The 23,173-nt window shown below is 61.3% G+C and overlaps 1 protein-coding gene across 3 annotated transcripts in view; it reads left to right on the forward strand.

Annotated features, from left to right (window-relative positions):
* Positions 1 to 23,173, forward strand: part of GREB1 (growth regulating estrogen receptor binding 1) — a 61,036-nt gene that overhangs the window by 26,134 nt on the left and 11,729 nt on the right. The window contains exons 11-25 of one of the 3 annotated variants that reach the window (XM_028517029.2): positions 1,336 to 1,464; positions 2,141 to 2,269; positions 2,861 to 3,058; positions 3,693 to 3,873; positions 5,779 to 5,974; positions 7,164 to 7,300; positions 9,885 to 10,224; positions 11,123 to 11,238; positions 13,011 to 13,213; positions 14,485 to 14,574; positions 15,454 to 16,058; positions 17,658 to 17,760; positions 19,411 to 19,569; positions 20,455 to 20,597; positions 22,955 to 23,116. In XM_028517029.2, coding sequence (XP_028372830.1) covers positions 1,336 to 1,464; positions 2,141 to 2,269; positions 2,861 to 3,058; positions 3,693 to 3,873; positions 5,779 to 5,974; positions 7,164 to 7,300; positions 9,885 to 10,224; positions 11,123 to 11,238; positions 13,011 to 13,213; positions 14,485 to 14,574; positions 15,454 to 16,058; positions 17,658 to 17,760; positions 19,411 to 19,569; positions 20,455 to 20,597; positions 22,955 to 23,116 — 2,891 coding nt within the window. The remainder of the gene's footprint in view (positions 1 to 1,335; positions 1,465 to 2,140; positions 2,270 to 2,860; positions 3,059 to 3,692; positions 3,874 to 5,778; positions 5,975 to 7,163; positions 7,301 to 9,884; positions 10,225 to 11,122; positions 11,239 to 13,010; positions 13,214 to 14,484; positions 14,575 to 15,453; positions 16,059 to 17,657; positions 17,761 to 19,410; positions 19,570 to 20,454; positions 20,598 to 22,954; positions 23,117 to 23,173) is intronic. The other 2 variants (XM_036027667.1, XM_036027668.1) reach the window with 2 other exon arrangements.

The following is a 23,173-nucleotide window of genomic DNA, read 5'->3' on the forward strand; positions in this document are numbered from 1 at the left end:
GATTGGCTTCTTAGAGACAGTTTCTTCCACTCCCTAATGGAGACTTAAGAAATGGCCGTACTGTGTTGTGTGGGTGGACGAGTCCATTAACTAACCGTGAAAACACTTGCAGGAGCTCTCCTCCATGCGACCACAGCCAGGGGCTGGGGACACGGGAGCGCCACCCTGGTTCCCGGAGCGCGTGCCCTGGAGTCGGGGGAGTCAGAGCCCAAATCCAGCACAGAACCTGGCAGGGGGAGGGCAAGGGGGTGGAGGGTTTTAGTTAGGGTTTCTGGCTTCTACGGGGTGGCCCGGAGAGCCTCTTTAACGGGGTGTCTCTGAAGCAGGGGTGTGAGGGATGGGGAAGCAGTGCTGATAAGGGCAGGTGCAGGCCCCCCCGAGACCACGGGGCAGCAGGCTGTGCATGGTGAGGTGAAGGGACCTCGGGCTGGCCAGGACCTGGGGCTGTGCAGGGGGCCCTGAATGCGGGGATTTTCCCCTGTGTGAGCTGTGTGGACCAGAGGAGGGATGTGATCTGACTTTCTGTTCAGGAGGACTTGCCCGGGGTGTGTGTGTGTGTATGTGTGAGAACAGGCAGGGGGTGGGGGCGTGCCTAGGGAGGAGGCTGTGTGGGGTGCTGGGCTGCTGGGAGTGGGGAGAGGCAGCCGGGACCCGGGTGCATTTTGGAGTTGGTGCCTTTGGGGTTTGCGGTGCGTCCTGTGCTGAGAGTGGGAGGAAGCGGGGACGTGGGGACCACCCCGAGGAGTGGGGCCTGGGCCGCTGGCCTCCTGCAGGGGCTGTGTATTGAGACCAGAAGAGGTGTTCTAAACTTAAACCTGAAATCTTCGTATTTTAAAAAATTCTAAAGAACCCTGACGTTGTTCTGGGCAATGACCCTGTTGTCTCTCACCATTCTCTGATTCTGACCTCATTCCCTATTTTGTGCATGACATTGACACTTGCTGTGTCAGGCATTGGGCTAATGTCTCACAAACAGGGTCCTGTGTCACCTGCACCACCGTCCCACGGAGTGGGTACTCCCGTCAGCCCCGTGTTCCGAGAGGGACACTGGGTGTGGCACTCAGCAATGCACCCCGGGTCAGGGGGGGAGTCAGGCCTCACGGCTGATACTCTGGGCATTCCCTCTCGTGACCCCGCCTGGGACCCGGGGCCAGCGTGGAATAGGCCATGTGTCCATCTAACCAACACAAACACCTGTGCTCAGCCAGGCCAGGTGCCGGGCATGGGGGAGGCGCAGAGAGAGGTGCAGGCACCGACCTGCCGTCAGTGAACCAATTCTAAGCAGGGGCCCGGTGAGAGGCTGCTCTGTGGGAACAGGTTTTCCCTGTTTTCCAGGGAAATACCAAGCCCGCATTCTCTCCGAGAGCCTCCTCAGCCCCGCGGAGTACCAGAAGGAAGTCAGCTACGAGCTGGTCACGGGCAAAGTGGACTCCTTGGGAGCCTTCTTCAGCACCCTCTGTCCAGGTAGGCCTGCGGTGAGTCAGGCTCAAACTCATGCACGGACCCCACAGAAATAGACACAGGGAGGGAGGTCACGGTGGAGCCCGACCCTCCTGACCTGCTGAGGCTGCCCTTGATTCGCACGTGTGGCGTGGCCTCTCTGGTCTGCCGTCAGCGTGCGTGGCCCCCTGTTGGCGTGGCCCCCGGATGCCACCTTCCTGCACTGGCTGTGGCTTCTCCTGGGCTTTGTGGTTTCTATCTTCTTGGGGCATGTGAGGGCCTTGAGCCCCCCGTTCCTTTCTGCCTCTCTCTCCACACGGCTCCTGCCTCCCCCGCTGAACAGCTTGGAGCTTCTCGCGTTCTCTGGGCCCCGTCCTGTGGGTGCTGTGTTGCGTGAGCCCTTCTCTGTTCTTTGCCTGGCGACTCATCCCCCGGACTCGTGTGTGGTCCCAGAAACTTTCTTTCTCCCAGACGGGCTCAGACCCTCTCCTCCGCCCTTCTGCCGCTGCTCCTTCTGTCCTAGCACCTGCGCGGCACGGTGTGGCTCCCGCACCAGGTCTGGGCCCCTGGATGGGGCGGGCCATGTCGTCTTTGTCTCTTAAACCCCAGGCCCAGCGTGGCTCCGGATGGATGCGTGGTGGGTGCTCCCCGGGGTCTGCTCACTTTCACGACCCCGTTTCTGTTCCTCTGTTTTGGGCAGAGGGCGACATTGACATGTTGCTGGACAGATTCCATCAGGAAAGTCAAGGCCACATTTCTTCCTCACTCGCTGCCGCCTCTGGCACCAAATCAGCGTCCCCGGATGTCGGCGGGGTGCCGGCGTGCACGAGTGAGTGGTGAGGAGCTGGTGGCCGGGGTCTGGGCTGGCGAGGCTGCGTCCGGGGACCCCCGAGGGGCTACGGGGAAGCGACGTGTGAGGGGCACGGCCAGAGGGCAGGGCTCCCCTGGAGCATCACACGAGACCTAATGTTCAGCTTGAACTCCAGTTCGTGACGACAGGTCGTTGACCCAGAAACAAGCATCTGTAGGGGGTTCCTGAGGGGGTGCAGTTCTCTGTTGGGGTTCACCTCATCAACATGCTGTTGAGATGCTTATTCACACGAAGGCCCAGACATTGTCTCCTCGACAACTTGTGCCCTCTTCCGGATTCCAGACTCAGCCACCCTCCCTAGGACGCCACCCTCGTCCTGTCCCCCGTGGGTGGAGCGGGTCACGGCCGCTGAGCTCCCCGGGGGCAGGTGATCCCCCTTGGATGATGAAGTGGGGGCAGGTGTGCGAGAGGACTCCTGGGACCCAGCCCGGAGCAGTCCCCGGGGCAGGAGGGGGACTGTTGGCCCTGTGCACGAGACAGGGGGGGCGGGGTGCGCTGTGTCTGGGCCCTCGGCTCCGGGCGCCTCATGCCCATGGGTTCCGGCCGCAGGTTACAGCCCGGAGCCGCCCCGCGTCCGGCCCTTCCAGCTGGCCGTGGCCCAGAAGCTGCTGTCCCACGTGTGCTCCATCGCGGACTCCAGCACCCAGAACCTGGACCTGGGGTCCTTCGAGAAGGTGGACTTCCTGATCTGCATCCCGCCCTCGGAAGTGACCTACCAGCAGACGCTGCTGCACGTCTGGCATTCGGGTGCGGGGCCCCCCGGGCGGGTGGGGGGCCAGCGGGGGCAGTTGGATGAAGGTCATACCGGGGTCGGGACAGCAGTCTTTGCCACTGACGGGGGCAGGGCAGGAAGTCTCGCCCCGGTTTGTGGGCCGTGACACTGGTGCTGAGAGACGACGGCTCACCCAGGACTTGGCTCTCCATTCAGGGGAGATCCGGCTTGAGTTCTCGTGTGGGTCCAGGACCCACGTGAACATCCTTCCCCGGTCTTTCAAGGGGACTGAATGTGAAGTGCATGGAGAGAGTCAGTCCTCAAGGGGGGGGGGGTCACTCCGGTCCGCCCTGCATCCTGGTGGCATCGAGGCTGGGAGGTGACCTTGCAGGGCCTGGGGGTCCTTCCCGACCTGCTGCCTCTGTGCCTGGGATCGGCCGCTCCACGGAGCCAGCTCAGCTATGTGCCCCGGGCGGGCTGTCTCTGGGCCCAGCCTCCTGCACAGCCGGTGTAACCCTGTTGCTTGTGTGGGGCCAGTCCCCAGACTTGCCCGTGCAGTCGGGGGCCAAGCACAGTGCCAGCCACGCTCGCCAGGGGTCCACGGAGTGGAGGGAGGCTGCGACGGCATGTGCCACACACTCACTCACACGTGTGTGCACTCGGTTGCAGGGGTTTTGCTGGAGCTCGGCTTGGAAAAGGAGCGCGTGAGCAAGCAGCGGGTGGAGCAGCACGTGCTGAAGCTCGATGCCGAGGCGCAGACCAGGTTCAAGTCCTTCCTGCAGAGCGCCTTCCAGAACCCGCACACGCTCTTCGTCCTGGTCCACGACCACGCCCACTGGGACCTCGTGAGGTTCGCGTGACCCGGGCGGGTGGCAGGGCGGGCACGCTGCTCCTCTGAGACGATGACGGTGTTTATGGGTGACACTGGGGACTGGGTCTCGGCCCTTGAAAAGGGGGGGCGGGGGGGTTTGGCGTTGGGGCCAGGCGCCGCGGCTGTGGTTCAGCGCCTTCGAGCTGGGCATCGTCTCAGGCATCCAGCGCAGCCTCTGAGTGGTGCGGTGTGGGAACCGAGGCCACAGAAGGGACGCGTCATGCTCGATGTCGTCACAGTGCTGGGTGTGGGGTGTGGGGAGGTGGGTGCCCGCCTGGAACCAAGGCCCTGAACTGCACAAGGGGATGCGTTGCCGGTGCCCCACTCGGCAGCCAAGCCCCAGACTCGTGCGGGCGGGATCCTGGGCAGGGGTGGAGCTCAGCCCAGGCCCCTTCCTGACAAGGCCCCCCCATTGGCTGTGGGTCCCAGCAAGCGCCATCCTCCTTCAGGAGGGACGTGACACATCCGTCCGTCCGTCTGAACTGAGTAGAGGGGTCGGAGCATCGAGCTTGGAGTCGGGCGGGGAACTGGGTGTCTGGCAGGACCGGCCACCTCCAGGAGACGGGCCTGCGTGGCGGTGTGCACTTGACCCTGCCCCTGACGTGGCTGAGGACGGGGAGGCAGGTCTCGGGTCGGGTTAGGGTGCAAGGCTTTGGTTTAGCACAGAGCCAGAAGCTTAGGGCTGCCCAGAGCCTTAAAAAGGATGATTTAAATTTAAGGTAAATGGCTCCCAGTCTGGAGCCAGTGTGGGGGCCTGGGGAAATCAGAACATGCTGAATTATATACAACAGGGTACGTTTTTGAGTATCTATTTTGAGGGGAGGTGTCTCACCCATAAGGTGAGTCTCTGGTTCTTACTGTTCCCCTAGACGTGCGGGTGAGGAGGCCGAGGCCGTCTGCCCGTGGAGCCAGGCTCCGCTGCCCTTGACCCCTAGGCCCCCCGTCCGGAAGGCTGCCACGCCATTCCTGCGCCTCTGGAAGATCTCACTCGAGGCCATGCTTTTATTGACGTTAAAGGCGGGGTTGGGGGAGAGGGAGAGAAACAGCGACCGCCTGCCTCTCATCTACGGTCCCGACCAGGGATCAAACCTATGACCGACTGTTTGGTTTACAGGACGATGCCCCAACACCTGAACCATACTGGCCAGGGCTCCATTTTCAATGCTTTTTTTTTTTTTAAGATATTTATTTATTGGGTTGGGTGGGTGGGCTGGAATGGGAGTAGGGGGGAGAAAACTGTACTTGAACAATGATTAAAATTAAAAAAAAATTTATTTTTAGAGAGGGAAGGGAGGGAGATAGAAACATCAATGTGCCCAGGCATGTGCCCTGACATGTGCCCTGACTGGGAATTGAACCTGCGACACTTTGGTTCGCAGCCAGCACTCAATCCACTGAGCTATGCCAGCCGGGGCTCCATTTTCAATGCTTTTCAACTGAGCATAGAAACCGACCGTTTCTGTCTTCTTTGGGTCGTCTCAGAGCCCGAGGGCCTTCAGGGGAAAGGGTTTAGGGAGACGGGTGGCAGGTTGGGCCGAGGGGGAACGGGTGACTCGGTGGACACTCCTGGGTGCCAGTCGCCGCTCCAGGGGCGGGGGTGTGCTGCGTCCCCTGCAGGCAGTCCTCTGTAGGCAGTGTCCCGGCCAGGTTGTCAGAAGGCAACCGGCACCGGGGGTGTCCCTGACGGTGCCTACAGCAGAGCCATTTAAGAAATGTCTGTTTTCCCCGTCACGGGCAGAGCCGTGCACCTCGACTGTTGGTGGTGTGTCGGGGGTGGGGGGGGGCCTAGTTATGAACGTGTTAACCCCGTGACCCTGTGCAAGTGTAGGTCGGGGCTGCTCATCCCCCTGACGGCCCCATCTCCCCTCTTCCTTCCTCCCCCAGCAGCGCTGTGCACAACCTCTACCCCCAGAGCGACCCGTCGGCCGGATGGGTGGACAGGCTGCTCAACTGCAGGGAGGTCAAGGAGGCCCCCAACATCGTGACCCTACACGTGACCTCCTTCCCCTACGCGCTGCAGACCCAGCACACCCTCATCAGCCCCTACAACGAGATCCACTGGCCGGCCTCCCACAGCGACGTGAGTCGGGAGAAGTTCTCTTCGGTGGAGATGCCGGTTAAGGAGAACGCCTGGGGAGTCCGGGGGGTGCCGGCTCCTCGGGTCTTTCATTTGACCCAGGTCCAGGTTGCAGCCCCCCCTTGGTGTTGAGGAACATTCCCGAAATACATCCATTGGCTTCCGCCTCTTAGACCAGGGAAGGTTTTGTCCAGCAGTCTTAGAACGGTTCCCGTGTGTCCTGTGTATCCCTGAGCCACAAGGCTCAGCCTCTCCTCCTCAGACTGAACGCACACCCACGGGACCTGGCGAACTTGCCCTTATCAGATCAGAAGGTCACCGCGGCTCCAGGGACCTGAGGGGCCTGGGCGGTTGGGTGCCAGCTGATGGCAGGAGGAGCCAGCAAGCGGCAGTTTCCTGGGCTTGTCTGGGGTGTCCCGGGGTCACCTGAGGAGCTTCTAAAGGTCCCGAGCTTGGCCGCCGCCCAGTGGACTCGGCCTCCGTGGCGGCGAGGTGGCACTTGTCCTGAGCCGGGTGGGCACGGTCCTGAGGGCTGTGCCACGTGAACTCATTTCGGACGCAGGAGCCGGGAGGATTTGATTTACAGATCGGGGTGGGATGGGGTGGGGCTGAGCCACTTGCCTCAAGCCACACGGCTGGGAAGGGGCCGCAGGGTGTGACCCAGTCGGCTGGCTCCGTGGCCCGCACTCAACCACGTGCTGTTGGAGGGCCGAGTCCACGTCTCTGTGATTGTAGCAGCCTCCCCGACTTCGCTCTGGCGTTTGAGAAGCCCCGCTGTTAGTGTGGGAGGGGCTGGACGTCAGCGTGAGCCAAACTGGTTAGATGGACGTGTTTTTCCTTCACCTTTCATAACGGCGGAATGTGAGATAGTTGACTGTTCATAAAGCCAGGGGGTGTTGTTGGAAGGCAGCAGTTTTAACAACAAAAGCTGCATGTTTTCTTCTTGGCAAACACACTGGGGTCAGTGAACAGAAAAGCCCTGACTGATGGGGACAACTCAGCCCCTTAAGTGCGGAGCGCTCTGTGCTCTGGGCCTGCAGAGGAGCGAGCGAAACGCCCCCCCGCCCCAGGGGATGGCGGAGCCGGCACCGTCCAGCCAGGGGGCCCGCCAGGGCGCCTGGCCCCCAGCACGTGACCCCCTCAGTCTCCGCAGACGTGACGCTCGGGTGACCAGCGCTCTTCTCCGCCTCAGGGCGCGGACTTGTATCCCGAGAGCAAGAAGTACTTCGGGCTGTCGGAGTTCATCGAATCGACCCTTTCGGGGCACAGCCTCCCCTTGCTGAGATACGACAGCTCCTTCGAGGCCATGGTCACTGCGCTGGGGAAAAGGTATGTACCCCTCTTCTCAGTTCCTAGCGTGGCCCTGCGGTCAAGTGCACGGTGAAGTGGGTGCGTCCAGGCAGCTCCGGGACGCGACCCACCCTGGGTGACTGGGTCCCTCCAGCAAAGGGACCTGGTTTATTCCGTGCCCTGCGTTTCGGGCCAGTGATGCCTGTCGTGCTGTTGCTGCAGAAAACCCCAGAGATGAGAACGAGAACAGACAGGAGGATGCTGGAATGTGGGACTGCGAGTGGGAGACCCGAGGGAGGGAACAGAGTGGGCGGGGAGACACCAGAAGGGTCTAAAGGCGGCGACGGTGGTCATCCCGGCTGCTCCATCCAGGTTTTATTTCCTTCGAGCCACTCGCTGTCCCTAGAGCCTCACTCTCATGATCTTACTCGGTCCTCACCGCCTCTCTGAGTCCGTGGATGTGCTTGTCCCCATTTTGCAAATACACGGAGGCTCAGCGAGACAGTGTTGGCCTCGGACCACATGTCTCACGAGGGGCGGGGCTAGGAGAGAAGGCAGAGCCTGTCGGACTTGACAGCTTGCCCTTTGACCCCTGTCACAGAGGAGCTCGGCGGCAGGTGCTCCTGCTGCCCTTTTACAGACGAGGAAACAGAGGCCTGGGGAGGTCAAGTGACTGGGACACCACACAGTTCCTCCATTGCAAAGCCTGGCCGGGTTTTTCGGACTGTGTAATGCACCACCCCAGGAACGGGTGTGCCCTCCCGCTGGGGGTGGGTGGAGCTGGGCCTCCCCCACTGGTCCTCCCGGCACCTCATTTTTCTCACTTGCCCACAGAGGGATCCAATTAGATGCATGCTTCTCAAACTGTGTCCCGAGATAGGCTGCTTTGGCTGGGTACTAATAGCCCTTGGCCAAAAGGGGTTCCATGGTCACACATGTTTGAGAAACCTCCCACTTAACCAAAGGATTTCTCTGTCATGAGTGTTCTCACAGCCGTCCACGGGCCAGGGAGGCCGTAGTCTTGAGGAGACGGCTGGAGTGTGCAGCACCCCCAGTGTCTCCTGGGATGAGCGTCCCTCCCAACGCCCTTTGAGGAACCTGGTCCCTTTGCTACCTCGGAGCGCTTTGATGCTGATGGATTTAGTCAGGCCACTTCTGCAGCTCCGGGTGGTGGGCGGCTGAGCGCTCACGGACTTGCTGAGGGAGGAAGCTGCGGAGTCGTCCCCGAGGCTGCGAGAGCCGGCCTTGACCCTGCCCTGCGCTCGCTCCCGCCGGGTTTTGCAGCGAGCCTGCGTGGGGTGCCGAGGAACTGCTGTCCCCCGAGCAGAGCTGAGTGCGGGCACTTCCCACTGTGTCGGGGGTGGGGAGAAGGAGGTGCTGCTTCCGCCTCCGAGACATCCTGCCCTTCTGACCTTGCTCGAGGTGACACCAGAGCCAGGGCAGTAAGTGGGGCAGGGGAGACAGTGTATTCTCCACTCTGCCTCCTTCTTTCCTTCCTTCCTTCCTCGGAACTGCGGGGCCAGGGCAAAGCAGCCCTTGGGCTACCGAGTCCCTTTGCACCGGAGTCTGTGGCCTGGTGTGGCCTTCCCGGGGCAGCTGTGGTAGTGGCAGCGTGCCCAGCCAGCCCCCGTCTGTAGGACCCGTGGGTGGGGGTGGAAGTGCTGAGGAGAAAGGATGAAGGAGAAGACGGAGGGGCAGGAGGAGATGACCTCAGATGCTGTTGGAAGGCAGGCTGGTTGACCCCCCCACTCTGCACACCCATGGGGGGGGGTGGCCACGGGAAGGTTCCTGACTTTGCAGGTCAGGAAATTACTTTGTCTTTGCTCCAAAAGGCGCTCAGTGAGAGGGCTCATTCCAGCGAAATGCACTTGGAGGAGCGCTGTGCCCAAACTGGGTGTCATCTCTGTGCTCCTGCTGTGAGACACACAGTGACCTCGTGTTCTGGAGTCTGTTTCAGACTCGAGGGCCAGAGCCGCTCCAGCTGTGCACCTGCGGGGGCGGGGGGGGGGGGTCGCCGCCGCCGCCGCCGCCACGTGAGACGCATGTAGTGGCCGTGACCTCTACGCAGAGTACTGGGCCTCCTGGTTGGACTGGCTGTGTTCTGATTTGTCACTCTCAAAGTCCATCGCATTTAGTTACAGTTCCGTTAACAATGAATGCGCCGTCCTTGGGGTGAATGGCTGATGTGCTTTCAGGACGAACCCCTCAAATCTGGGGTCTGTGGGAGCTGCACTTGCACAACAACAGGTGGTGGTTCCCCCCCCTCCTGGTGGGGGCCGGGGCCAAGGGCCTGACTTGGGGAATGATGCGTGAAGCTGGTTATGGACTGGGCGGGTACTGACCTTCTTCCTCCATCTGTGCGTTCATTGAACACGTGCTTCCTGGGACACCAGCAACAACAGACCCGTCCCTGTGTTTCCTGGCTGGACACGCCCACACAGGAAGGCTTCTATCTCGGGTTCCAAATGGCCAGTGTCAATAGGATGCACAACTGGGTTGTGACCCGGGCGTTGCAGAGGCCGGGCGACCTGTTTGCTGTGCTCAGGCCTCCTCCCCACCTGGAGCCGCATGACAGCCTGGGTCCCGGGCCGCGGGGCGGGCTCACGCCGGTCTCTCTGCCCAGGTTCCCGCGCCTGCACAGCGCCGTCATCCGGACCTTCGTCCTGGTGCAGCACTACGCGGCCGCCATGATGGCGGTGAGCGGCCTCTCGCACATGAAGAGCTACACCTCGGTGGAGACGCTGGAGATCACCCAGAACCTCCTCAACGCGCCCAAGCAGTGCCCCTGCGGCCACGGGCTCATGGTCCTGCTGCGGGTGCCCTGCCCGCCGCTGGCGGCCCTGGCCTACGAGCGCCTGGCCCACGTGCGGGCGCGGCTGGCGCTGGAGCGGCACTTTGAGATCATCCTGGGCAGCCCCGGCTCCGGCCTCACCGTCGGGAAGCACTTCGTGAAGCAGCTCAAGGTGGGCGCCCTCGTCAGGGGCAGGCGAGGTGACAGAGGCCTGCAGGGGGGGGCGGGCGGGCGGCCTGGTGACACACTCCTCAATGTTGTATCCCTCATGGCCTTGTGCACCTTGCCACCCCTCCTGCCATCTCTCTGGCCAGGTCTCCACCTGCATCTTTCAGTCGGGAGGTACCAGATTACCGCTGCAACCCCCGACTGCCCTCCCCGCTGCCCCCCAGCTCACTGTCTTGCTGTTTCAGACTCCTGAGTTGCAGCGTGCTGCTTTCTTACTTGGGGTGGGGGGGGTGTCTCTCCTTCACTTAGCTGATGCCTGCCAGCCTGTGTGGGACCCAACTGGGTGTCCTTTCCTCTTTCAGCAAGCTGCCCGCCCCCCCAACACCTGGGGGCCTCCCTCACACCTGGGGCTGCTTCGGTGCTCTCTGCCCTCGGGCTCCCCCCCGGGTGATGGATGGAGGGCGGAGACCATCCCCAAAGATCTCAGTCTCCCACACTTAGCGGCGCAGTGCCTGGCTCAGAGCAGCTTCTCGGTGAATCTCCGGGGGCTGGGGAACGCACGAGCGTTATGTCAGAAGGAATGTTGACACGATGACCGAGGGGGAACTGGGAGTGGGAGGCGCAGTGCCACGGTGGAGAGATGGGAAAAAACCAGGACACGCACCGAGGCCGTGTGCCGTCGCCCAGGGAGTCAGGGAGCAGCTGTGTCCTGAGCCGCTGGTCTGCGCTGGGAGCACGGTGGAGAAGGGGACCTACTTATTTGCAGTACAAAGAAGGTCCTTTCTGCCAAGGGATACCACGCAAGGGTTTTTTTCAATCAGTAGGAGGCCATGCAGGCTTCCCTGGAGCTGGGCTAGCTGGAGAGTCAGGAGTCTTAGGTGTTATTTCTTAATTATCTGCAGATGTGGCAGAAAATCGAAGATGCGGAGTGGAGACCTCAGACTTACCTGGAGCTGGAGGGCCTGCCTTGCATCCTAATCTTCAGTGGGATGGACCCGCACGGGGAATCCCTACCCAGGTGAGAGGAGGGGGCTCTGCCCCTGGGGTCTCTGAGGAGCCTGGGCCCACACCCGGGGCTTTTCTAGGCTGGGCTTCTACCGCCTGACTCTAGGGGGCGTATTCCCATTCATGGTCACCGTAGGTTTGTGTCTTTGTTATGGTGGTTTTCTTGCTCATGGCAGTGGACTGTGGGACCTGGGACACTTTCCTGAGTTCTCTGCTTGTGGGGGCGGAGTGGGGGCTATTGCCAGGCTCTGGGTGGAGGCCTTGTAGTTTGTCCCCAGGGCAGGGGGAGGGCTGTTACCCTGAGAGGGACGGCCATCCCACTTAGGGAAGTGTTGGATCGTTGCGGCTGCATTTCCCGCTGGTCTGGGGGAGAGATGGTTCCTCCAGATCTAGGGCATATGCTGGACGGGGCAGGTGGCCAATGCTGCTTGGGAAGAGTCCATTCTTCTGGCTCTGGGGCCTGCTGTCTCAGGGGCCGTGTTCCTGGCCGTCACAGCCAAGCAGGCAGCTGCGAGCCCTGTCTCCTGGGGGTCCGTCTCCCCACGGGCTGGTAGACACTCAGGACAGAGGTCCCTGGGCCTTCAGCCTGGAAGTTGCTGGCACTGATGGTCACAGGTGGGCTTTTACAGACTGACTTCACACCCACAGAGCAAAGCAGGCAGCCATACGAGGCACATTTTTGCTTACATAACAAAAACAAAATAGGAACTGACGTTTCTCAGGCCCCTGCTACAGGCTGGCCACCCTCCTAGATCCTGTTCACGTGCTTTATTTCACTTGACTCTTGTGACCCTGGGGGGAGGCGTTGTTCCAGGAGCCCCGCGTGGCTGGTGAGGCACCGGGGCAGACAGAGGTTAAGCGGTGTGGCTGACTGCAGACGCCGGGGTGTGTGCAAGGGCCAGTGCACGCTGCGTGTGCACGGGGCCCGGGAAAGGGGCTCCAGACCTTTGACCTCGGTTATTGCTACTTCACAAGGGTTAACTCTTCCATTCCGAAACTCCGTAAGGGCTCAACGTCTCGCTCCGTCTTAAACTTGTGCGAGGGCTTACTGAGCGATCTCTTTGCATCGGGCGGGCGTGGTGCTCCACTTCCAGTGTCGTGTCTGCGCCCTGCGGCAATAGCACTGCCGTCCTGTTTCGTAGATGCGCTCAGGAGAGGCCGTTTGCCCGAGGTCACCCACCCAGCAGCCAGTCACAGGGCCTCTCGCCAAGCCCTGTGCTGTCCCCCCTCCACACCCCCCAGCCCTGCGCCGGCCTGTCCTCCATGCTCACTTCCTCTGAGGACCCCACCCTGTTCCTGGTCAGTGTCTGTCCCCCAGGTGGACTCTCATTTCCAATAGGATGGTGACTCGATGGTCGTCATGTTCCCAACACCTAGCACAGCCCCTGGCACATTTTAATTGTGCATGAGCAATTACATGTCCAATTATTGCACACACTCCTCACAGTGGTGCACTTGGGTGGTTCTTCACACTCATGGCCCACGTTTCAGAGGAAAGCGTCCTGAGTCTCCCAGAGCTTACACATGTGGGAGGGTCTGTCCCTAGGAAGGGGCAGGGTTGAACTTCAAGCCTCATTTTCGTCCCCACTCAGTGCTCTGCCCGTTACGCACAGCTCAGCCCACGCTGGCGGAGAGCTCCCAGCAGCCTGCTGGCTTTTCCTTGGGGGCAGCCCCAGGCCCCAGCGGGAAGGGCAGGGGGCGGGGCCGCTCCCCAGTTCCCTCCGCGTGGGCGTGGCACTTCCTTGCGGAAGGCTCTGGATGGACACCTCCTCCGTTCCCTCCCAGGTCTCTGCGGTACTGCGACCTGCGTCTGATCAACTCGTCCTGCTTGGTGAGGACGGCGCTGGAGCAGGAGCTGGGCCTGGCCGCGTACTTTGTGAGCAGTGAGGGGCCCCCGGAGAAGGGGCCCCGGAGCGAGGGCGTGGAGAGTGACGCGGAGAAGCTGAGCAGCACGGACAACGAGGAGGAGGAGCAGCTGGTGACGGAAGGTCCGCCGCCCGCGCATGCGTAGTTGCGTGGACAGCGGTGCTGCGTGCGTGTGGCTCTGGGGCCCCTCTGCTGGCCGGCAGCTGGGGGGAGAGCTGTGTAGACACGTTTTTGGAGGGAACGGCAGCTCTCTCCTTGCACTCGGGGCTTGCTGCTTTCCCTTCTCCCGAGGTGTAAGAGAGTGGAAACCCTGACAGGCTCTTCTAGCTCTAGAATCCTTAATGACTGGGAAGAAAAATGGAGATTTTTTAGGGTCCAAGTTCATGCTCTGAGTTGTCGGTGCCGTTAATGCCTGGTGTGAGATGCATACGGTCATTTCCCCTCCGTGAACCAACCCGGCAGCTCGTGCCCCTTGCTGAGACGTGTGGGAACAGGCCAGTCGCGTGGGCAGACTGGAGACCCGACGCCCTGCTGTGGGAGGGCACGCAGGGCAGAGCGGGCGGAGGCATTGGCTGTGCTCGGCGGTACAGCGGGGGGAGAAAGGCTCTGAACACAAAAGCGCACAGCCCTTGGGCGTGGCGGAGTGGAGGGAGGGGTGTCGGGCCCGAACACCGCGCTCCTCTTTCTCTGCCACCTGCTGCCCGTGTGGCGGGTGCCCTGTCCCAGCCTCCGAGTGCCCTCTGTGAAGTGGGGATTGCAGCCCCTGCCCGGCAGGCTTCCCCGGGGCTGGGGCAGTCCCACACGAACATGCACCTACCCTGCTGTTCCAGTGCCCGTGCCCCCCTGCTGCCCCTGGGGTGAATCCACGCCCCTGGCCTTCCACAGTCCACCTCCTGCGATTCACTTTTCTCGCTGCTCAGAACTTTGCAGCCCCCAAACGCCACAGCCAGCTTCAGGGGTTCCCCAGCTGTGCTCTGCCCTTGTCCTCTCGTGGCCACTCCTCTGTACTTGACCTGGACGCCCCTGCTGGCCCTTCCAGACTTTGGTCGGGGGGTCCTCTCTCCCTTCCTCACCTTCCCTGCTCCTGCCTCTGCGCTGCCTGGGGGCCTGGCCCCTCTCTCTGTCATCCTGATGTCATCCTGTAGCTGTGACCCTTGGGTGGGGGTCCCCTCGCTGAGACAGGGACACCTCGCTGGCCTGCCCTGCCCCACCCTGCCCCTTCCTCCTTCGGTCCTCTGGGTGCTGTCAGATGTGGGCACCTGGATGCTGAGGGGCGGGAGGGTGGCTGCAAGGATGGGGAGCAGCGGTGTGTGGGAAGGTACTTGTCCGTGCGGGGTGGGCCTACGGGCGATGCCTTCCGGGCGTTCGCACAGGTGTGTGTGTGTCCACACAGGCTGCCCCTCGGAGAAGAGGAGCCCCGTGAAGAGGGGGCGGTCCCGCTCCCACGACTCAGCGTCCTCCGGCCTCTCCTCGAAGGCGTCTGGTGAGTCTCCCGGTGGGAATGAGCTCAGATACATCGAGAGATCCTTTGCTTTCGCCCAGAACTGGACAGAGGTGGGACCTCAGAAGAAGGGGACTTGCCAGAGAGTGAGCGTCTTTCTGGACTGGGGCCTGAGAGCGTGTGGCGTTTCGGCAGGACCCCAAGGGGCCGCGGCCCCGGTTCTGGGGGAGGACTGTGGACTCTGTCCTGTTCAGTGGCCTGTGTGGGACGGCCACAGGGGACCACCCCCTTGGGGCTCCCCAGGTTTGGATAATCAGGAAGAGAGAGGAGCAAGGTGGAATGTTCTTGTAGATTCTGAGGGTGCAGAGGTAGACCCGAGACTTCAGGTGTTACAGATGGAGAAAGAGGTGTTGCAGGTGCAGGGAGAAGGTATGCCAGGGAGGGGAAGCTTCACAGGGTGAGGTTGGGGAAAGCATGGAGGTGCCTGGGTGCAGGGAGTGGCCCTGAGAAGTGCGCAGGGTGGGGTGGGGTCCTGCTGTGGTCAGGGTGTGGCTGCAAGGTTGTGAGGCGTGGGGGGTGTTCGTGCAGAGCACAGCAGGGGACTTGGCCTGGGGGGGGCCTTCGGTTTCCATCTTCGTCCCCCTCCTGCAGGGCAGGGCAGGAAGGGAGTGGCAAGGAGAGGCCTTTGGGGGGGTGTTGGGGGTGTGGTTCACACCCTATGGGGGTCACCAGCTGTCTCCGACGAGAGGATCCTGGGCGAGTCATAGGACAGAAGAGGCTGTGTGTCGTCAGCTGCAGGATTTCATTGACAAAAAGCCCCGCGATGGCCCAGTGAGGGCAGTTCGTGCTGCAGAAACAGGTGGCCGGCAGGCATCAAGATGGGCCGTTCCTCGGGCGTGACCCATGGGTTTCTCTCCCCAGGCTCAGCACGCGGTGGCGAGACCTCGGCTCAGCCGGGGGGGCCCTGGAAGGGGGAGCAGACCCGGTCCCCACAGCCCTGTGGCCCTTCAGAGGAGGGCAGGGGCCCCGGTGACAAGCAGAGGCTCCGAGGCGGTCAGGGGTCCCTGTCGGGTGTGAGCAGGCACAGCCCAGGGCCGGCTCCCCAGCAGCCTGACTCCGGCCTCAAGACCAGCCAGAGGGGCGTCCAGGTGCAGGTCGCCTCGTCGTCCCAGCTCTCCTCCTCGTCCGCCACGCCTGCCACTGGCACCCAGGCCCCCCGGTGCTCCCTGGCCAAGGCCTGCCGGCAGCCGCCCGTCGTCTTCCTGCCCAAGCTGGTGTACGACATGGTCACGGCCACGGACAGCGGCGGCCTGCCCAAGGCCGCCTCGCTGCTGCCCTCCCCCTCGGTCATGTGGGCCAGCTCCTTCCGCCCGCTGCTCAGCAAGACCATGACCTCCACGGAGCAGTCCCTGTACTACCGGCAGTGGACGGTGCCGCGGCCCAGCCACATGGACTACGGCGGCCGTGCCGAGGGCCGCGTGGACGGCTTCCACCCTCGCCGGCTGCTGCTCAGCGGGCCCCCTCAGGTGGGTGCGCATGGCCATGGCCCGGCCCCTGTGGGTCCTTGTGTGCAGGCCCGGGGGTGTGGGGCTGCCATGCCCAGGGCAGCATCTTCTGTGATGGTTCCTCTGTGGGCAGGCGGACGGAGGCCGGGGCCTGGGTGACCTCTGACCTCTCACCTCAGTTTCTTCCCTGGTGAATTGGAGGGTGGGTGAGTTCCCTGGGTGCTTCTGGCTCTTTCGGACGGCGATTCTGCATCTCCCACCTTGTCCCATTCGGTCCCCAAGCCAGTCCGTGAGACCCACTGGCTAATGCGGGAAGGCGTGGGTGTGCAGTGTAGCAAGTTGGCTGTCAGCATCCCCGCCCCTTGGGTTTCCCTGGCAACAGCAGGCCACTTGATACGTGGTGCGATGTCAATTAGGAAAGACAGATGGGCGTGTGTACCATGTGTCTCCGTGTGAACGTGCCTGAAACAGCCCCCGACAGAACGGCCATTAAATCCTTGGGGGGAGGGGGCGGCGCGGGTAGGGCCATGCGATTTGCGAATATTCTACTCTCTTATTGATCTGTATTTCTTGAACTTTTACATGAGCATCTATTTTTAAAACAGGAAAAAGTTTTTTTTTAAAAAATAGGGGTACCGGTTTCTCCATACCCTCTCATTGCTGCATGTAATCAGTCACGAAGATGTTTACCTGTTTGATAGGGGGAAAACAGTATTTTGTTTTATTAGTGAGGTCGAATATATTTTTATTTATCTGTCCTGGGTACTTCTTGAACGCTGGTATTTTCTGGTTTCTTTCTCTGTGAGGCCACTTCACTTTTTCCTGCGGTGGAAGCTCTTTAGAGAATGTCAGACCCTTTGTCTAGTGTGTGTTTTGCAGGTACTGTCTCTGACGCTTGCCCTGGCCGTGTTTCATATTTTCGTTTTCAAAGTTAGTTGCTTGCATTCACCAGCATTTGCTGCGCACTGACGGTGAACCGGGCGTCGAACCGGGAAGTGGGAGGGCACGGCCCTGGAGCGACAGGGTGGGGGCGGGGAGCGTTCTGGGGAATCCAGCAGGTGCTCAGCTAACCAACCGGGGCCAAAATAAACCTACGGCCGACAGTAGACTCGCGTGGTGCTCGGCTCAGGGCTCAGGGGACGTGATGAGAAAAGAGGAGGAGGGAAGAGCAAGACCATTTTCTTTCTTTTCCTGGACCTCGGAGGAGGTGCTGGCATCTCACATTCTTTTCTCACTGGAGACATACCGATTAGGGCAAGGAGAGCCATTTGCAACATGCAGGACTCTTAAGAAATTGTTTCGTATTGGCGGTTTCTTTTTTCTGAAGCAAACTTTCTTCACCTGGCGATTGAAGTCCCATTTCTAACAGCGTGAAAAATGTGGCTGCTTAAAGCTGGAGACGCACTTGCAGCGATGCATGAGCGGCAGGTGGGGGGCGGGGTCCCCGTGCTCTCCTAGGTATTCATCCGCCGTCCCGCCGCGCTTCGTGAGACCGTGTTTCCCCTCTCGTGTCCCAGCCTCCGCCGGGCGCTCGTGCTCAGCGGGCGAAGCCTTGAACAGGGGGCGGCCACCGGGGGCGGGCTGACGGCTGACGCTGGCTCCGCCCCCCTGTGCCCGCAGATCGGGAAGACGGGCGCCTACCTGCAGTTCCTCGGCATCCTGTCCAGGATGCTCGTCCGGCTCACGGAGGTGGACGTGTACGACGAGGAAGAGATCAACATCCGTGAGTCTGACCCCTTGGTGGCGCTGGGGCTCGGAGTCCTCTTTAGTCGGTTTCTCAGGGGAACTTTCTTGGTGTCTTTCCGGATGAAATTCTCGGGTTCGTGATCAGACGCCCCCCCCCCCCCCCCCCGGGGGCCTGGTGGTGGGTAGTCACTGCTCAAGATCAGACTGGTGCGTGGGAGGCCCTTGTGGGGGCTAAAGCCACGGTGCTGAAAGTAGCCTCCCTGGGCTGAGGGGGTCCCCTGTGCCAGGCACGGTGCTGGGTGCCCTGTGTCCGTGACCACATTTAAAGTTCTTCCGAACACCGTGGTGGCTCCCGGTAAGTTACCAGCTGTATCCGTTTCCCCGTGAGTCGTGTGCTCAGGAGCCCAGCCGGGAGGTGGTGGAGCTGGAAGGAACCTGGATCTGAGTGCTGCTGCGTCCAGAAAGTGGGGCTGTCCATCAGGGGTCCCCCCCCCACCCACACCCCTGCCGGCTGGGCAGCTGAGTGCATGGGGCAGTATCACGGGGCAACATGGAAATTCTGTGCGGTGCATGGGGATGGCCTTTTCTCCTCATGCACGAGACAGAGTTTACCCTCATGGAGGCAAGGCCCTTCGACCGGCTGGTTTATGCTGTCTCGGGACATGGCCTTCGTTCCCCCACCCCCCCCCCCTCGGTTGTCTCCCAGCGGCCAGGAACTTGGGCTGGTAAACACGCAGATGAGACCAGGCCTGTTGAGTTTCCATCTCCTCCTCTCTTGGAGAAATCCCAGTCATAAAGACAGGGTTTGAACCCGGTCTGTTAAACCCAGAAGCGCAATTTGTTAAACATCCTTGTCTCCTGGGTTTCCTCTTCGGTACGACCTGTATAACTCCTGTTCCGCAGGGTGCTGTGGACAGTAAGTGATGTTATTTGCAGCACCGAGCTCCCCCAAATACACAGTGAACACTCCTCTCCTCCTCTTCCTCCCACGGGCCGTGTACTCTGCCTGTGTGTACAGTGTACAAGGGGAGAGAGGGGCATAGAGCATACACGGGACCCCAATACATTACATGATTCGAGCTGGGCCAGCTAGACTTTGGCCTTTGACCAACAAGTGTTCAGCGAGCACCTGTAGCCCAGGCCGATTACCATGTAAGGTGATGTGTGGAGCCTGGAAAAGAGCCATGTGTGGGCCAGGGCGGTGCTGGCGTTCACGGGGGGGAGGAAGCGGGGGACCTGAGCTCTTAGAAGAGGCCTTCCAGAGACTCGGGGCTGGGCCGCACTGGCCAGGTAGCATGTAGATGCAAGAACAAGAAGTACACGCGGTTCAGAGGGCACTGGGGACCAGCGTGGGGTGTGGGGGAGGCGGTGCTGGGGAGCGGCACGGGGCACCGGGAGGGCGGGTGTGCTGGGAGGACTGCAGTAGCTGAGGGTCAGAAGACCAGGGCCGCCTCGTGGCAAACACGGCTGCTCCTCTGGGTGGGGATCATGCCTAATGGGCCTTCCCACCTCAGGGGAACAGTCCCCAGATGGACTTGTGCCCTCAGGGTGCCTCGGCGTGCCCCCGGGAGCCACAGACTCAGCCACCGCTCCGCTCCACCCCACACCCCGCCCCGTGCATGTCTGAAGTGAGCCCATCCCATTTCTCCCTGTGTCACGACTCTGGCCATCCCCCCCCATCCCGCAGACCCCCAAGAGGAGCCCGAGTGGCACTACCTGCAGCTCAGCGACCCCTGGCCGGACCTGGAGCTCTTCAAGAAGCTGCCTTTCGACTACATTGTTCACGACCCCAAGTACGAGGACGCCAGCCTCATCTGTTCCCACCACCCGAGCGTGAAGAGCGAAGGTCAGACTTCAACACCTCCCGGGGCACGTGGGGGCGGCCCCCGACGGGAACCGGCCAGATTTTGTCAGAGGTGGACGCGAGGATCCAGCGGGGTGAGCTGGGCAGCAGCGCCCAGCACTGAGGTCGGCGGCTCCCTGGATGGAGAAGGGGGCTCCCCAGGAACCCCGGGAAGGAGGACTGGCCGCTCAGGGAGTCTGATGGCAGTAGGGACACACTGGCTGGTTGTCACCGCCAGGGTGTTTAGGCGGATGCCCTGGTTCGCAGAGGGCACCGACACGTGCCCTTGTTTGTGAACTTGGGTCGTGGCGACAAAATGCTCCTGTTTCCCTCTCAAGCCTCTCGCTTGCTTCTTCCCGCCTCCTGCAGGGGCCTCTGTCACTGCATCGTGACCCAGCCGTGTTTCAGGGTCCCCGTCAGCCAGCGGGATGTTGTTAGTGGCCAGTGTGGTGGCAAACACTGATAGGATGGCTCGGTGCACGCGGTGTGTGAGGCGGATACTCACCTGTGTCCGTTTCAAACCATTGCTTTTGGTCCCCGTGGCCCTCAATCCCATCATTGCCGGGACCCCCTCCCCGTAGGCTCGTCTCTGGTGCCAGTTCAGCAGGAGACGTCACTTGGAAAAAATGGGGACAAGTCCCTGCGTATCACACTGGCAGTGGGTCTCTATAGTCGCGTACATTGATAAAACGTTCCCGGGCTCACGAGTCAGGTGACGCGGAAATAGCTTCAGTTTATCCCGCGGAGACTTCTTGTTCCTGCCCAGCTGGGCCCGCCCCCGGCGACCCCCTCAAACCCGGAGCTAGCGCTTCCGGTGGTTGCCTGGGAGCCGCGGGAGGGCGTGACCCGTCGGCCTCTGCCGCTGGGTGACGCCGGGGTTTCCTGCAGACAGGGGGGCCCCCCGGAGGCCGGAGGACCTCTACGTGCGGCGCCACACGGCGCGCATGCGGCTGTCCAAGTACGCGGCCTACAACACCTACCACCACTGCGAGCAGTGCCACCAGTACATGGGCTTCCACCCGCGCCACCAGGTAGGCCCGGGGCGCCGCGCCTGCGTTCCGCCTCCGCGGCGCCGTGGCTTCCCTGTCTGTGCGTTCATTCCGGGGTTGGGGGGCGTGGAAAGTTCGGGAAGCCCTTGGTTCCCGGTCTGCCTGCGTCCTCACTTCCCACCAATAATCGGTGGGCTCACCGCCCGCCGACGCTACAGAGCAGCGGTTCTCCAGGGCCCCCTCGTGCATGAGCAGCATGAGCAGCAAGGGGAGCTGCCTTCAGACACTCGGTTGTCTTTGCGTCCTAGCAGTTCGGAAAGGGCGGGCGCGGGGCGGACACTCCCTGTGTGCTTGGTGCGGGGTGGGCCAAGAAGTCCGTTCACTGTTTCCAGTAAAACAAAAGGCACGTTTTTCGTTTTCACCACTAACTTTATTGACTTGGGTATTTTGAGTTATGTCGGTTATCTCCCGCTATTGGCTTCTAGTGGGGAGAGGCCAGGGGCGCTGCTAAGCATCTTCCAGTGCACAGGACAGCCCCACGGCAGGGAATTGTTTGGCCAAATGTCAGTCGTGGCAGGAAACTTTGCAAACCACTTCTGAACACGTTTGATCAGTCACAGCACCTTCTCCACACACCGGCACAAGCTTTTTTTTTTTTGCATTTCAGTTGCGTTTTTAACTTTCTTGAAATAATAAAGCATAACACGCCAAACATGTTGCATAATTTCTTCCATATTTAATGTTAAAATGGCTGCACAAAAATTTACCAATTTTGGTAAGTTTTTTTTTAAATGCATGCTGATATCACAGCTGTCACGATACAGTGTAACAAAATTGTTTTGAATAAAGTTAAAGACGACACAGCACAGCTAGAGCCATCATTTGGAAAAAACGCAGCAGACTTCTTGGCCAGCCCAGCACGTACCAGATGCACACGCGGAGGTGAATCAGCTTCGTTTCCACTCTCACTGCTCACAGTGTAGGGACGGAGGTGTGCGTGAGCCACACTTCAGGGCACTGTGAGCCTGCCGGAAGGGCGGTGCGGCTGAGCACAGAACTGGTGTAGATAAAGAGAGGAGTGTGCACTTATTGAGCACCGACTGTGTGCTGGGCCGTCTGCCAGCCACTCTTCTATCTCAGCATTTCCCAACCTGTGTACCTGCTAGAGAGTGTCATTTGGCCTGGACACTGGCCCAGGGCCCCAGCTGGTCCCCCGAGTCTGTCTGCGTGGAAGCCACACCTGTAATCCATTCAGGGTGCACGGGTTTAGAAACTGTCCTGTCTGGTTTCTTATGTAATTCTTAGTAGAATCTCACGAGGCAGTAGGGGTTTTTGTCACTTCAGAAATTGTCCCCAGGGATTCATGGAGGGAGGAGGTGAGCTGAGACCCGGGGGCCACAGCTGAGGGGAGGGGACCCACACCGAGCCCCCGGGACCGCCATGGGGTGCACACCAGTTCCCTCTGCTCCCTCCCTCGTCCCCCCAGGCTCCTGGGGCCTTTTTGTGAAATTCCCTCAGCTGCGTCCCTCTGTGCTCCCTCCCCAAGTCCAAGTCTATCTTTCCCTCCTCCCTGCTCCCAGTGGGCTTTGTGGTTCTGGAAGAGGACTCTAGAGTTCGCCCTCTCGGGGCCTGTCATTCCCGGGAGTGCGCAGCGCACACTGGTGGGCAGGGCGAGGGAGGGGAAGGCCCTGCTGTGGTGCCCTGCGAGGCCTGCAGGAGGCGCTGCATGGCTTGGGCGGAGCCAGGCGGGGAAGTCACACCACAGAGCTGTGGGCACAGAAACTGAGTGAGGGGTGGGCTCTTCCGACAAAATGACTAGAGGCGAGGCCAGACCTGGGGACAGGGGTGAGCCCCAGACCTCTGGATGTGAGTCTCCGCCTCCGTAACGTGGGGCCGATGACAGGGCCTGCTTCGTAGGACTGTCAGTGACAATGCAGAGGGAACAGGGGGCGCTGGGCACAGTGAGGGAGGGGGTACGCAGGTGTGTCCAAATCTTGTAGTAATTTGCTACTGCATGTGTGATTACTCAGGATGAAAAAATGCATTCGTTAGACCTGAAAGTGTGATCTAGCTGAGCACTCTGGGTCCAGTCCGGAGTCCAGGGCGCCGGAAGTGGCGTCCCTGGGGGGTCCCTGGGGGGGAAGTGGCGTGGCGTCCCTGGGGAAAGCGCCATCGGGATTAGAGATGATAGGTCCCGGCTTCAGCCCAGCGGGCGTGGCCTCCAGCAGCCAGGCCCGGTGTCCACACCCTGTCCGGGCGTCGCCCCGCGGGCTGCTCGTGCTGTGGGGCAGAGGTGGCCGTGCCCTGCGTGTGGTCACGGCCAGGACGGGCCTGGGGTCTTCGGGGCCGTCACGCCAGACGCTGATGATAAGCTCTGTCCTTTCCCCCTCGCACCCCAGCTCTATGAGTCCACCCTGCACGCCTTTGCCTTCTCTTACTCCATGCTAGGAGAGGAGGTCCAGCTGCACTTCATCATCCCCAAGTCCAAGGAGCACCACTTCGTCTTCAGCCAGCCCGGAGGCCAGCTGGAGAGCATGCGGCTGCCCCTCGTCTCGGACCAGGTACTGGCGCCGCATCCGGGGGTGGGGGGGGGCGGGGGGGGGCGGAGCAGAGGGACC

The sequence above is a fragment of the Phyllostomus discolor genome, chromosome 6, assembly GCF_004126475.2.
Source record: "Phyllostomus discolor isolate MPI-MPIP mPhyDis1 chromosome 6, mPhyDis1.pri.v3, whole genome shotgun sequence".
Lineage (NCBI taxonomy): Eukaryota > Metazoa > Chordata > Mammalia > Chiroptera > Phyllostomidae > Phyllostomus > Phyllostomus discolor.